Below are 15,366 nucleotides of genomic sequence, written 5' to 3' on the forward strand. Positions count from 1 at the left end.
TCAGAAATTCTTAAGCCAAAGACCAGTTTGCAAGAGTACCTTTAACAGAGCCCTAAACCAAAAAGACTGGAATTCCAAACCTGAGAACAAGCTTAATACAGAAAGGATGAGTTACACAAAATAAAAAGACTGGTAAGCTCACTTGTTTTTTTCCAGTATTAGGAACTTTCCCTCAGAATCCACCTCTCAGGAGTATACAAGGAGAAAAAAAAACCTCCTTTCACAAGCAAATACTTCCAACAGCTGGCAATTCCCAGGAAAAGCTCTGAGTTCTAACCTATCTGCCCCATAGATCTGAACTATCCAGCTGTCTTGTCACTGTGCCCTGAAGAAATTGCTGGATAAACTAAACCGGGTTGTTTAAATGAGCTCAGAGCAATGCATCTCGTTTCACTTTCCTGGATACCACAGCCCCTCTTCCCCAGCAATATCTTCTCATCTCCAGCCATGCTTTGTATCTTATTTCCTGTCTCTTCTACAACAGCCTGAAAAACTCTTGTAGAACATTGCAAAATTCTCTATGTGTATTGAACTGAAATGATCACATTACTTTTCCTACAACTGCTTTAGATTATCAGGGTAGCTCTGTCCCCTGCTTCAGTCTTCACCTATATTCTGCCTTTTTTAAGAGAAACAGATACCATCACTCTAGCACACTAAGTTTCATCAAGAGTTTAAATTCTTTCCTGCAGCCCACAGACAATACAAAATTATACCAAATTTTTTTTGTCATAAAACCTATTAAAAATATGTAGACATGCACACAGTCTCATTATATTAATAATAAATTACTACAGTCTCACTTTTCAGACATAAGAAGCCATCACAAAAAATTGTTAAGAATTAGCTTTGTTTTTTGTTCCTTTTTAAGTGAAAGGTAACAGGTCACCACCATGGATCTGGTACGCAAGCAGGGACTTTTAAACACAACTGTCTTGCTTTTCAATCCAGAGCTGTTCCTTTTATGTTGATATTTCACTAATTGGAATTTGGCTGCAAAGCCTCTTCAAAGCACTTGCCAATAGTCCCAAAAAACCCAACCAGCCCAGAAGGCTGGTACAACAGTCACCTCCTCACTCAGCTGTTTTTTAAACCCTAATGGCTCTCTGCTATCTCAATGTTTCTCTTCCAGCTGTTGCCCAGTAGTTGCAGCTATAGGTTCATTAAAGCCAGGGAGCTCCAGGCAACGCTCCGCAGGTGATTTGTTCTCCGAGATGTTTTCTGTGCTCAAAAAGTTGGAGAACCCCTAGTCTAGAACAAGCGGACATCAGCAGAGCATTAATGAAGCACTCATCGTTACCAGACACTTCCAGGTAGAGCTGACACCTCATACAATTAAACCTGTTCACAAACCAGTGCTACCTAGAGAGATGTCTGCTCAGCTAAACATGAATTGGCACATTAGTATGTAATCACTCTGCATGGTTTTCCTTTTATAACCCTCTTCACACCAGCAACAAAGCTCTAAAGCATCAGATTCTCATTTTGGGGAAACAAAAAGTGAAAAAAATAGATAACAGTGCTGAAGAGCTCAGACCCAAGTTAAACAATACCCTCTGAATCCTGAAGTTTCAGTTCATTAAAGTGTGTGAAAACTCAGAAAACTATTCCTTTGTACCATTGCACACAAGTAGATTGCGACTATACCGAAATGAAGTGACAATGTTCAAAATGAGCGCTGGAAATTTTTTATCCATCTACAAAAATCTCAAAGCACAGCTTAGCAAAGAAACCTCTTGCAGTCTAGAGCTGGATGCCATCTCCTTAGAAAACAGCCACCACGGTTTAAAACCTGAGTAAAATTTTATGAGACAGATGTCTTTGCCTTTCTCTTTTTATAGCCCCAAGATTTCTTTGTTCTTACTTAATGGTAATGGTCACATCCATCAGTTTATCTGTTACAATCGTGCCAAGGACATGGTGTCGAACTGCAGTGAGCGTCAGGATACTAGGAGAGGACCTGTAAATCAAAGTTACAAATGGGTGAATTCAAGGTTCCCATCCTAAAGAAAATAATGAAATCTTATTTGGCAGAGTTTGCGTTCCCATCCCAAAGTCTGAAATGCTTTATAAAAGAGGATACACAAATTAAATAGCAAAGCCTTGGTGCTGAGATGATAGCACATTGGAAAGGGAACATTTTCCAGCTCAGAACCCCAACCCACTGCATGACATTGGCCAAATCAGCCCCTTCCTTTGTGCCTCCTGCTTCCTCCCAGGCTAAAGCTGATTGGATTGATTGATATGTACATTCCCTTTACACACAGCAGGACACCCAGGCATTTGTCATATCAGTCGTAGTTCATCAAGATGCTCAAGTCTAGTGGTGCTTTGCTACCAACAGAGGGTTTCAGCTTCTACCAGGCACTCACTCTGCCCTGGCTCTCATGTTTAGCACATCTCTCTTCAAAGAACTTGAAATTCACTAACACGGCAGAAAAGAATCAGATTTTAATTCTGAATTTGTTTTCTGCCATGCTAATGAATTAGAAGTACTATGGGAGCAGAAATCCTCTTTTTGGAACGAAAAAGCCATTAAGTACATTGCCAGACCATAACCTATAAATGACTAATACAACATGGCTGAATTGTGAAGATCAGCACCGCTTACTTGTGATCAGGGTGAATATTTATTCAGCTTTCAAAAACTGGGGTGAGCAGAATCGAATCACCACAGAGTTACAGCACCACAACAGTGGTATATACCTCCTGGTAAACTTACCACCCTGTCCTTTGCATTTCAACTCTCACAAGCGATTAACAGTTTCCAGTGAAATATCTCTGCCTTTTTACAAAGCAAAACCAACATCAAACAGACAGAGAGCTGACAAAAATGTCCATTTAAAGTACTAACGGTATCTTTAAAGCCTATCATTACCTGATTATATTTGTTTTAGACTAGAAAGGACAAGAGAACACATCTGACACACTTTACTAAAGCTTTCCTCTGTTGGTTACAGCCGGCCATAGCAACACATCCTGAATGACAAAAGCAAGCGGCTGCAGAAGGAAGCTTTGAGAAAGCATACTGACAGGCATAACATCAAAACCAGATTTTGCTCTTACGTGTCGTAAGTGTAATACTCATGTTCAAACTGGTGGCAGGAACGTGGGGTCACTTCATATACACCTGTAAACATTGAACCAAAGAATGATCTACTGCAAAAAAAATCATCAAGCTTACTGTGTCGGCTGAATTGTCAAGATCACATGAGAAACAATTACAAAATGCAACTATATATATATTCACTACCTTTTACACAGACACTTGTAAATGAATTCACCTCTGTTCAGGCACAGATCACCACTAGAAGCTGCACGGCATTTGTCATATATACTGATATAAAACACCATTAGGCATCACTACAGATAAAAATAATTACAAACACAACAAACCAAACAAGCTCAGCCGTAACCTATTATAGTCCCACAGCTGATACCCTTTGACTGATTATAGAACCCTTGCATTATTGCCTTGTGAATGAGACTAGTGGTTCTGAGGATGAAAAGCTCAAGGCTGAAGAATGAATCAAAACCAAACATATTTTTAATTGTTTTGCTAAGGGGCCATAACAGAATTAGCTCTAAGACATTAAAAGGAGGAGGAGAAAAAAAAATCTAATTTTAAGCCATTCTTTTTCCTGACTTAGAGAACCCTGTGGTACTTCTAACAGTTATCCCTCAGGAATCCTGTATTGAAATGATACTCCTATTTGTAACTCACATTCTAATGTGAGTGATAAACAGAACCCATATGAACGAGATTATTTGAACACGCTCTTTCTTCAACCAAGATCAAAGCCCTTCACTGAGACAAAAAAACCAAAATATTTTGCTTCTGGAATCTGTATTTAGGTGAAGGACAAAACAGCAGAAGAATTCTAAAAACTTAGAACAATGCATTTATATAGAGATGGAAATAAAACAATGTCTCTCAGAAAGCTCAGAAACTAGAACAGTTCGGTTTTGTGTGTTGTTTTTTGTTGTTTTGATTTGGGGTTTTGGTTGGTTGGTTGTTGTTGTGTCTTGGTGGTGATTTGTTTGGGGGGGGGTGTGTTTGGTTTGGTCTAATTCGCAGTAATATTAGTTCACTGGTTCTTTGTGTTTTAAACTAACATGTTAGAGCTGTTACCTGGCTTTGAAAGACAGAATCTGTTCACTCCTTTGGACAGGTTATAAACACCAACATTCTCTGGTCCATTTCCATCCTGATAAAATTCCTGTGAAGCCACAAGTCACCATTAGTAACTACCAAACAACAAAACGAAAACAGGATTTGCCTGAAGATCCATTCATACTTCTCTTTTACAGCAGCTAACAACATAAGGCCATTTTTAAGAGAAAAATCCCAAAGCACTCTGCACACCAGTGTTGCTGTGCTACGCGACTCCCCATAGCCATGAGAAAGCCTCAATTCCAAGCATAATCCAACCTGCCTACATAAGGTCATTAAAAAAAACACAGGACATTTGTTACCTACATACCAGTGTAATTGCATGAGAAAGAGAACACCTCAGCATATATCCAGTCTGCCTGAATTCCACTCCTGAAACATCTTCCTCCAGGACTTCCAGCTCCAAAGACTTATTCTTCCAGCACCAGTCTTCATGGACAATGCTCACTAGAATACACCACACAAAGCATTTTAGTAAGTAAAACTGTGTGAGTAAGAGCAGATTTTGAGGTATAAAAAGCTTCTATCACTCTAACTTCCCTGACAATAATCTTCAAAGCCAGATACACAACAATGGCTGCAGTAGCAGAGGTGGCTCACAGCACTGCAGCATCACCAGGAATCCAGCGCATCTCGGAATGGAAAAGCTATTCTAAAAAGGAATAATGACGTCTGCTCACCCTGGGGAGTTCCACGATGTGACAGTCAAAGACGCCTGGAGGACATCAGAACCTAACTCCAGCCTCACCTGACATCAAGGTGGTCTGACTCGTCTATAAGAAGAGCAATCTGCATATATTCCTACACCTTCCCCTGGAAAACAATTTGTTTTCCTAGTAGGCCAAGGCAGGCTCAGGAGAGGTTCTCTGGAAGCAGAAGAACGAGGGTGTGCCGCTGTTTTTTGGTTTGGGACAAGTCAGGTCATGATAAAGCCCTTTTTCCTCACAGCAGCCATGCAAAACCCTAAAACTTACGAGAGCAGCTACATGTAAGCTGACAAAAAGGTTAAAAACACAAGATTAAGAAAACTTGCTGCACTGTATATTATTTTTCCAGATTCTCTCAATTTTCAGAACTAGTTCCACATTGGGCACACTGTAAACGGTATCCATAAGAACAGAAGCATACAGATTAAGTCACAAATTTACTACTAAGGTAACAGCAGTTCCCCATTATCCCACCTTTGTATTTGCCAGGCAGCACATTTTCAAATGTGAAGGCCACTGAGTCTGTGTTTCCAGAGAGCTGCAGGTTGCGTTTTTCACCCGGGCGGCTCACGGACTGTAATGTCACCATCAGATCGCCACAAGCATCTGCACAAAAAAGACAGCAGAAAATTAGACTGCGTTCTGGCTTGGCAGCTCTGCCTCCAAAACCCCCACCCTAAGCAAGCTTCCTGTGCACCAACATTAAAATGATTACTCTCTTCCCGTAGAAAACATTTCCAATTAAAACTCTTGTATTTCTTAGGTACATGTTTACCAGTGTTTTTTGCATTCTTCAGGAAGTTCAAGACTGTTAATCATACACTTTTATCTAATGGTGAGTAACAACCAGAGGCCAACACTAAATCCCTAGGTCCACCTTGCTCTGCAGAGACTACAGGGCCCAGAAAACACCTGAGACGTACAGTATCCCTAGTGTCAGCCAGGAGCATTTCCTTCCAGATCTTACCCATCTTCTGAGGAACGCAAACAGGTTAGAATTCCTTCCCGACGAAGGAATATCTGCTTATTCCTAGCAAGTATTAAAAATAGGTACATAACTTTACCCCAAGCTTTCTTAAAGTACCTTATTGGGCTGTAAGGTGTCCCAAAAAAAATCTGCTGGAAGTTAATTTACCTATCTGCTGATGGGGCTAACCACACCAAGTGGCTTGATCTAAAGAGTACTCACGCACACACGCATCACTCAAGTTCTCTGCTCCCACTTCCACTTCACTTTCAAATCTGGCTTACCTAAACAAGAGATCTTCCCTGAGACGGATGCCAAAAACTGAGCGAAGGTCACGTCCATTACTGGTCTGTCTGTAACAGCAACAGGGAACATTTTGGGTTTCAAAGCCAGTCCTGCTCTGGTCTCAGCCTCTGGAATAATCACCTGTAGAGCACATGACATCAAGACATCATTGGCTTTTAAAAAACAGCCCAAACACACCCATTCTGCTGAGTTCAATCCACTTATCAGAAATTAGAAAATGGAAATTTACTGAAAATCCCAGGCAAGGCAAAACCAGCCTCCCAAATATGCTTGCAAAACTCTATATTAAAAATCCTCCAAAGAACTGCAATGAAACTGAGCTAAACGTCCTCCAAACAGCTCGGTTTCAAAAGTCAGAGTGAACTTCACTTCAGGATGTACTGCTGCTTCTACGTTAGGCTAATTCACTATCTATAAGGACAATTAAGGTCTTAATAACCATGCACTTCCTTATCTCCCACACTGCACTATCTCCCACAACACAGAATTCAGGGTGGCTGTACTACAGGTTCTGCTGTGACCTACAATCTCGGGAACCATTTAGGCATCTGAGAACAGTACACATTACACATCTCACTCACAGGATAATATATTGAGATAAGTGATCTAAGGGACATCACAACTCAATGACTTGATCTCCTTTTAACTAGAGTGAAGGAAAAGGAGCACGGGAATTTCAGCTTATTAAGAAAAAACAACAACAAAAAAAGAAATAACTGTAATTGTTTAAATAGTGCAAACAGGAGAAAAGGATCAGGAAAAACTAAATTCAGCTTCTCAGCTTTTGGAAATTACGTGTTTAAAATCCAAAACCTCATGACAGTCCTAAAGCAAAGAAATGGAAGCTCTTTCTTACCTGAACATCATATGTACCCGGTTTTGCCTTAAAACAAAATGCTCCCTGAGGGTCAGTTTCTGTTGTAACCAGTGATGCTTTGTCCTTGTCCTGAGGCATCATGGTCACCTTGTATTTACTCATCTGTTTGACTGTGTCAGGGAAACGAGTTACTGAGATCCGGCCACACACACTGAATCTGAAATATAAGCCAAGCATTAGAAGAAATATTAATATCTTGATTCGACAAAGTTCATAAAAAGATACTTATTTTAAACCTTCCTTAAAAAGTAAACCTCACTGTTGAGGTACTAACACATGAATTCAAATGGATTTCTCCTGAAAAGAGTGTTCATATCAAAGAGATACTATATGCAAACATGGTGGAGCGAGTGCAAACTCATGCACAATTAAGGGAATCTTTTCTTTTACAATGAACTCACCATGATGTTATGTTTTTATTTGCAAGCACATTGCTTCACTATTTCACCCCAAAAGCCCCTCAAGCCTTTTTCCTTAATTTTTTTTCAGCTAGGTGGGCAATTGACTTAGGATAGCCATCCCTCAGGTTTGAAATGGTATGAAATGTTCTGTGTCAAAGACCTCAAACATGATAGGTAATTCACCTGAACATAATCCTAGTACACCTACTTTTGTGAAAGCACAATACGACAAATTAGAAACTGTTAAGTTTTACTTTTCACCTTCAACAGCACAACATATTTAGTAACTGAAAAAACTGCAACTGATCATCACACAGATTTTTTTTTAATTAGCTAGCTAAGCCCATATGAGCTAGTTGCCCTTTGCCTCAATAAATTCCTAGTTTTCACTTCTCCAGAAGGTTCCCACTATTTTCTCCTCCAGGAGAAGCTCCTGGACAGAGAACCACCTCCTTTGTCTTCCTCAGCTCACACATCTCTCCCAGCACTGCCTACACCCCCAAAATCATCCTGTTGCCATTATACAGGTTCATGCCCAGCAGCCAAAGAACCACAAAGAAGAAAAAGACAATATAAACAGAGGATGACTGTGACCTTGAGAGTGCTGTGTAATAAAATGTAAAGGTTTGGTACGACACTGGACTACACAGTTATGTATTAATACCTCCACTCTTGCACAGGACGAGGGTACCTGAAGTGCAGCATCAGCAGCAGAAAGCCTCCCTGTTCCTGCCTTGGTTGACACACAGTTCTGTAATTGCTCAACATACCTGTGTTTTAGCATCTTTGTTTACACAGGAGAGGTTATTAAGAGGGAGCTCTAAGCCTTAACTAGTAGTGAGCAAAATACCGTGGAGAAGACATCACTCTGCACTCATACTGTCCTATTTACCTTGAATTTCTCAAGCTCCTGACAACAGTATGCAAGTCGGGGCATGATGTGGGAAAGGACCACGCACTTTCAAGAACTTGTCCACATACCAAATGACATTTCCATCACGTCACCAGTACTTACCCTGTTGCAATGATGTTTGCTAGCTGGGGTGTATTTGGTGCGATCTTCACTGTAATAGTATCGAAGAAGAGATGCTCCTTCTTGGCATGAATGGTGTATGTACCTGTTGTTATGTTCTCAAGGCGGAAAGAGCCATCAGCTTTTGTTTTTACTGTAATAAACAAAGAGACGAGTTAAAAACACAGCATATCTTGACTGTCTATTCTTACGTGTCAAAGAGTTAGAGAGCATGCACTGCTTTAGTCTATTTTTAATTTACATTGCAAGACAAAGAAACAGTATTATGCTTTCTTACTAGACCAATATTCATTTCTGTATTTCAAAACACAATTTGTCATACAGTTGAAAGAAAATACCAGAAATTTTTTACAGCAAAATAAATGAACACCTAATACTCTCATCTAAGGCAGAAAATGCAAAATTAGTCAACTGCAAGAAAACCAGTTTAGTATTACAAATAAATCACAACAGTACTAGTATATTATCTCAAAGGCTTCAATTCATGTCTCACACGAAGACTGAGACCCCTGCTTACCTTTAATCTGATTGTTCAGAGTCACAGTGGCATCAGCAACTCCCTCTCCTTCAGGACCATTCAGCACCCTCCCTGTGACAGAGAAACCCATCACATGGAAAACAGGCTGAAAAAGGAAAAAGTCAACATTAATCTTTACTGAGTAAAAGCAAACACACACCAGTAGCAATCAACAACGACTGCTTTCACCCCACGCACATGCAAAGGCAATTTATTTCCAGCTTTAGGAAAAAGAAAATTACCAGGAAAATCACAATGTAAGTACATATCAATCTTCAGGCACACTGTTCCCCAAATTACAGGAACAGATTCTCAGTTTTTCCGCATGAGTACAGTTCATAATGCCACGACACAAGGCAAACCGGACAAACTCACAGGCTCTTCTTCAGACATCTGACAATATGAACGAGTAAATTTAAGCAACCTGAAAAATTACTGCCTGTTTACTACATGCACATTAAACTGAACACAGCACACAGCTTTTCCCTATTTAGTTTCTTCCTAGTAAAAGGGACTGAAGTGTAGAATACAGCACCATGCCAGATACTGTCTTCTCCCTGCTGTGCAAGAGGGTGTGCATAATAAATGTCTTCAAACTTCTTACAATTAAGTTTTTCCATAATACAGCTGCTTTCTGCTAAAAACAGTTTACTTTTACAGGCAAGAATGGCACAAAAAGATTATTTCCTCTGAACACCTTACCTCAATCTGTAAACTGTCATGCTCTACAAGGAAGTCCAGTCTAGATGGAGCAACATCAAAGGTAATTCTCTCTCCCCTGTAGAATGGTATCTGAAAGAAGACACATCACTTTGACTCCTAAGAAGCTATGACGACACGATCGTTTGCCTTTACCATTTTACATGTCTTTATCACTAGCAGACACCTCTGTGAATGGTCAAACAGCCTGCAAACTTCTTGGAAAAAATAACTCAGAGGGATGGGGACAGGAATGAAGGCAGTATTTCAGGGCTGTTTGATGGAAACCATATGAGATCATCCGCAGGGACAGAAAAGTCACCCTCAGAATACAGCAAAGGTACTTTGCTGTGCAAGAGCTTACGTATAGAAGACCGTATGATCGCTGGAAGAGTTAAAGGAATGAAAGAACTTTCACTTCAAGATCACATGGACTGAGAATGCCAAACAATCACTCCAGACAGTGCACTGACAACCATGCTCCTGCACTGCTCAGCCACAGCAAAGAGAACGGGCAAAAAAGAAACAGAGAACTGGAAGGAGAGGAGGTGGCTGTAGCCAAAAACCTCTCAGTGGCCCAGCAGCCTCCAAGTGTGGTTCTGTGACTGGCCAATGTATTCAGGTCACTCAGAGCCTGTTTGCAAATAAGTCCTTAGAAACCACACAGCTGAGCCCAATCACAGCAACCTACCTGACTGTCACATGCTTTAGGTTGGAGGTTCCTATTCCAATTATTTCATCCATTTCAACTATTTCTGTTTTAACAGCTACAAAGTTACGCATGACCTAGTTTAAAAAATGAAAGTTAACAACCCAATGGAGAGACAAGCATTTAACTTTCTAGCTACTTACCACAGTGTATTTCCCACTTGGCAGAGAAAGAAAACGGAAAGATCCATCTTCTTTTGACACAACATTGCACAAATAGGATAGCGACTCATCTCTTGACTGGAATCCATCCACAGGAGAAATATTGCAGCCCACAACGTCCTGTGGCAATAAATACAACTTCTTTTCCCATGAGAGAACAGAGAAAATAACCTCAGGGGGATGTAGGAGGGTTGGAAATGAAGGATGTGAACAACTGTGAATGAAGGATGGGAAGTACAAAACTATTTCAGAGGCAAAGTCTGATAGCATGGCCTACAATTCATGTCCAGGTATAAGAGGAAAAAACAACCAGTAATCAATTTTATGGTAATGAGGACAGAAAAATGGAAAAGTCAACATCCCCTGGTACCCCAGAACCGCCCTGCATGTCTTCACATTAACTGACTCCAGTTCTGTGGACAAGGTTAGCATTACAGAACAGAGCTCTCCTCTACATAACAAAACACAGGACAGGACCAAACATTTCACACTCGTTTCGTAATAGTTTTAGGGTGGCAACCGAAGCTATAGAACTTTAGCTTCACATCGAAACACCAAAAAGAAATTGAGACCTCATGCTGAAGACAAATTACAGCTACTATACAGTGAATTTCAGGATTTGTCTGGCAACATCTTGTGCCTTGTGCAAGAAGCTGGTCTTTCACCATGGAAAAGTGTCATCCTCACGAGGAAACACATTTACTAACCAAAATCTAACATGCAAAAAGGTGTAACTGGAAAAATATTGTCTTAACCCCTTAACCCTGCTGACCTACAGAAAATACACAGATCGATAACGTGATGTGAATCATATTATATTTTGCACTTGTTGCCTGCTTCAGTTCATGTCTTAGTTTTCTACGCCCCTGAACAGTTGGATTGTTGAGGAGCCTGGTTGTTTGAAAACAATAATGAAGAGTTCAAAAGAGTTTAAATTAAAGGAATTTTCTAATTTCTTGTGTTCAAAAAAATATGTAGACCTTAAACTTCAATTCTGCCCGCAATGAGACAGATGGCTGTTGTGTTACACATCTGCGGTATTCCATGGAGGCCATGAAGAAACTCAGCATGGACACAAATGTTGTATTAGAAGGGCCTTGTTGAAAAAAAAAGATACAGCTTGAGGGCCTGTATAGTTTACGTTTTCTATAAGCCAAGCTCAATGAAGGAGAGATGAGTATCAGGGCAATATGAATCTAGAAGCTATTTAGCTACTTCTTATTACGTCCATACTCATATCGAAAAGGTACCGATACACCATTACCTCTTTAGTGACTGAAGAAGAGAAAAGGAGAAACATGACGCCTTTCATGGGTTCTCCATCACTCCTTACTGACCCAGAGACATTGTAGCCTGCAACAATCAGAGGGCTCGCAGCATAAGCATTAGAACTCGTCACCCGTACCACTGTCTTTGACTGAAAAGCAGAAACATATACACTGTCATCAAAAGTAGGCATTAGATCTCATTTACAGCACCTAAAGAACAATCAGAAGCTGTACATTCAAGAACAGAAACAGGCTATTCAAAACAAGAAGGCACTAAAACAAAGATACTTCACAAAACAGTATTCTTCCTGGTTTACTGATTGAGAAATTGTTCAGGACCTCAGAGCTCCTCAGAAAGCAAGCAGTCTGCGAGGGAAGGATTGGAGCAGCTGCTACAATGTGCAAGCTCCTCCAAAATGTACAGGATTAGAACATGGAATGCAAGAGCTCCTTCGCCAGTCCTTCCCTGGCTGGCTCCACTATTTCAAACTTGGCCTGCACGAGGCAGTTTCTTGACTATCTAAACTAAACTTACACAAACTTAATTAATCTTGTCCACTCACAAAAACCCTTCCTGACACTACTTGATCAAGACAAGGTCTAGTAGATCCACCCTCACTAAACAGGTAAACCAGAACTTTTGTAGGCTCTGACCTCTTTCAACATCCAGATAGGATGAGACGCAAAGATTTCATATTCGCCAGGAAGCACTTTAAAGAAAGCGAACCTGTAAGGCAAGAAAGGGGTTACGTCTCTTCAGAAACAGTCACAAACATCTGTTTGCTTCTGTAAATTCAGACTCTATATATATGTTAGAAAATGTATTTCAGAAATACTATCATGCCAGTTGATGTTGCAGAGTTAAAATAATCTAGTGTAAATGAAGAGATGAATTAAATATGCACCACACACACTCACTTTCCTCCAGGTTGTGTAACAGTTGATTGTATGTTGATGTCACTGCCAGCATTTCTCAGTACAACCTGGACTCCAGCAGGACCTAATGTCTGGCCTCTGCTGAGAACCTGTCGAAATGAAAAAAACACAGAGTATAAATCAATAAAAATAACTTGCAGAGCTGAAGCAGAATGCTTTTATGAAGGTAGAATTAGCACAAGATGGAATAAAAAAAGATAAAGGAGTCTAACCTTTCCATTCACAGAAAACCCTGTGAACACAAAGTTAATGTCACCTCCTTTTGTGCAAATGTCATTAATGCCATCCACATGGATGTCTACACTGGTTGGTTCTGGAGAGGAAGAACAATGACACAACGTGGTATTCAGTGACAGAGCAATCATAAAGCAATTCTACTTTACCTTCACAAAACTCCCACAGAAATGCATTAACTCAAGCACACAAGTGTTGCTCTGGAAGTCTTGCCTCAGCAAAGTTAAAGCATCCACAAATCCCCATGTTAAAAGTCCTCTTTCCTCCTTGCATTGCAATCATTTTTGTCAAAAACCCACACTCATCAAATCAGTTCATGGGTTACTTTGTCAGCATCTATCTTACAGCTTTATTTTCCTCTGGTACAGTAAGTACACTTCAGTTATTAAAACCATACATTAGGCTTATTGCAAAGTGCTTGGTTTTCCCTGCCAGCCACAAGTTAGAGGTAGTTATTAAGTCCCACACTGCAGATTTACTGTGCTATTGTAAGAAGACATATGAGCACTTACCAAAACTCCACCCTAGGGGAGGCTCAATCTTAAGAATGAAATCCCCCTACAAATAAAACAAACAAACAATAACTGTCTTCACTGATCTAAATTCAATTTAGCTACAGAATTAAAAAGAAGTCAGAACACAAGCACCATGCTACAGAGCGTAACACAAGACTTGAGTATCCCATTCTCCCTTCCTCCTACCCAAGAGACTCTGTTCAAAGCAGCACAACATCTACCCCCGCAGGCTGGGATGCTGGGCTCACATCCAGCCAGCTAAGACCAAAAATTAAGTATCACCACGTTTATACCAATTCCAGACCAAACCTGGCTCATGTTCAAGCAGCTCAGTGTTAGAAAGTGTTCAAATCTATCTCTACCTGCCCCAACAGATGCACTTTAAATCAGCCTTTAGTATCTCCACTAGGAGGTCCTACTCAATCATTCTGCCCAAACATGGGATAACAAAATTTCAATCCTATTAAAAGGGTATTAATCTACACAGGGCTTCTCTTTAGATCAGTGGGCACAACATACGTTCTGCCATATATGCTCTGAAGTTTGAACACAGAAAGGCTCCAAGACTTAAGAATGACATTGCTGAGGTCAGAAAGCATCTGACATTCTTAGATTTGGAAGGACTTACTTCTGATCTAAGTTAACTTGCTCTTTAAAACAGCAAAATACTTAGATCACTTGAGGGCAGCTTGTATTTAATTTGAATGGAAACATTTTTCCAGTCATTAAACCAGTTTAATGATACACTTCTTATTAAACTTCTGATACACTCTGAGCTTCCTGAATGATTATTTTCTAAGATATTTTTAGTATCTGCAACTAGTCATTCAAGTTATTTTCAATTCAGTCATCTCAAAACACATTCTACACACAGATACCTGAAAGCTTCATCTGCACTTGTAGGAACCTGAACTTCTTGTGAGTGTTTGCAGAGCTGCAGACACATGGCTGCTGGCAGTAACTCAGTCTCCCAGTGCCGCAGTCATACAGACAAACAGCACAAACACCACACTGCAGATAATATTATCATGGTAATACTCAGCAATGAGAAATAAACTAGTTGCACTACAAAGAGAAACAGTTGAAAGCTTGGTCCAAAACAAACTAAATGATGTCCCGATTCAAAGATTTCATGGGTGTGTGTTGTTCCAACATTTAGTGTGCTGGCACAGGAGCCAGCTCTGGGATCTCAGTTTCTTACCTTATCGTACAGGGGAATCATGAAATAGCCATTATTTGGGGCGCAATCAGTCTGGTACTTCAGAGTACCATGTTTTGTATATAACTTAATCTAAAAGAAACAAAAAAGACAGGAAGACCCGTTAAAAGACGTGAGCAGGGCTGGAACCAGGCATCCTCTACCCAGGCGCTTTTACACTCCGGTGTCCCCAGGGTCACAGGGACCAGGTTTATCCCGAGAGAGGACTCGGAGCTGCCGGGCCGAGCCGGCAAAGGGCCCGGTCTCGCTCGGGACAGCAGAGCCCGGTTCCTCCGCCCCACAGCCGGGCCGGGCCCAGGCCGCGCAGCCGGACACAGCGCGGGGCACAGGGCCCCAGCTCCCGCCGGACGGGCGGGGAGAGGCGGCGGCGCCCACCTCGATCAGAGAGTAGTTGATCTCCACGTCGGACTTGACGAAGCCGCCGCAGCCCACGACGATGTCCTCGGAGCCCCGCGCCAGCCCGCAGCACAGCGCGCAGAGCAGCGCGGCCGCCCCGGCCCGCATCCCGCACAGCCCTGACTCAGCGCCGCCGGAACTGCCGCGCCGGGCCGGCTCTGCTGCCCCCTGCGGGCCCGGCGGACTCGCTCCTGCCGCCAGCTCGGCCCGCGGCGCTGCGGGACTCTCCGCGGGACTGGTAGAATCA

At 41.4% G+C, this 15,366-nt stretch overlaps 1 protein-coding gene across 1 annotated transcript in view; it reads right to left on the reverse strand.

Annotated features, from left to right (window-relative positions):
* NOMO2 (NODAL modulator 2) overlaps positions 1-15,277 on the reverse strand; it is a 29,146-nt gene extending 13,869 nt beyond the window's left edge. Inside the window, exons 1-18 of the mRNA XM_065030703.1 lie at positions 15,099-15,277; positions 14,706-14,795; positions 13,502-13,547; positions 12,968-13,068; positions 12,738-12,844; positions 12,474-12,546; positions 11,816-11,968; positions 10,534-10,671; positions 9,685-9,774; positions 8,983-9,088; positions 8,448-8,598; positions 7,011-7,188; positions 6,133-6,274; positions 5,356-5,487; positions 4,485-4,621; positions 4,133-4,220; positions 3,067-3,130; positions 1,865-1,960 (exon numbers count right to left, since the gene is read on the reverse strand). Coding sequence (XP_064886775.1) covers positions 1,865-1,960; positions 3,067-3,130; positions 4,133-4,220; positions 4,485-4,621; positions 5,356-5,487; positions 6,133-6,274; positions 7,011-7,188; positions 8,448-8,598; positions 8,983-9,088; positions 9,685-9,774; positions 10,534-10,671; positions 11,816-11,968; positions 12,474-12,546; positions 12,738-12,844; positions 12,968-13,068; positions 13,502-13,547; positions 14,706-14,795; positions 15,099-15,227 — 2,021 coding nt within the window. The 5' untranslated portion in view covers positions 15,228-15,277. The remainder of the gene's footprint in view (positions 1-1,864; positions 1,961-3,066; positions 3,131-4,132; positions 4,221-4,484; positions 4,622-5,355; positions 5,488-6,132; positions 6,275-7,010; positions 7,189-8,447; positions 8,599-8,982; positions 9,089-9,684; positions 9,775-10,533; positions 10,672-11,815; positions 11,969-12,473; positions 12,547-12,737; positions 12,845-12,967; positions 13,069-13,501; positions 13,548-14,705; positions 14,796-15,098) is intronic.
* Positions 15,278-15,366: the final 89 nt, after the last annotated feature.

This window comes from Columba livia, chromosome 15 (genome assembly GCF_036013475.1).
Source record: "Columba livia isolate bColLiv1 breed racing homer chromosome 15, bColLiv1.pat.W.v2, whole genome shotgun sequence".
NCBI classification, from domain to species: Eukaryota; Metazoa; Chordata; class Aves; order Columbiformes; family Columbidae; genus Columba; species Columba livia.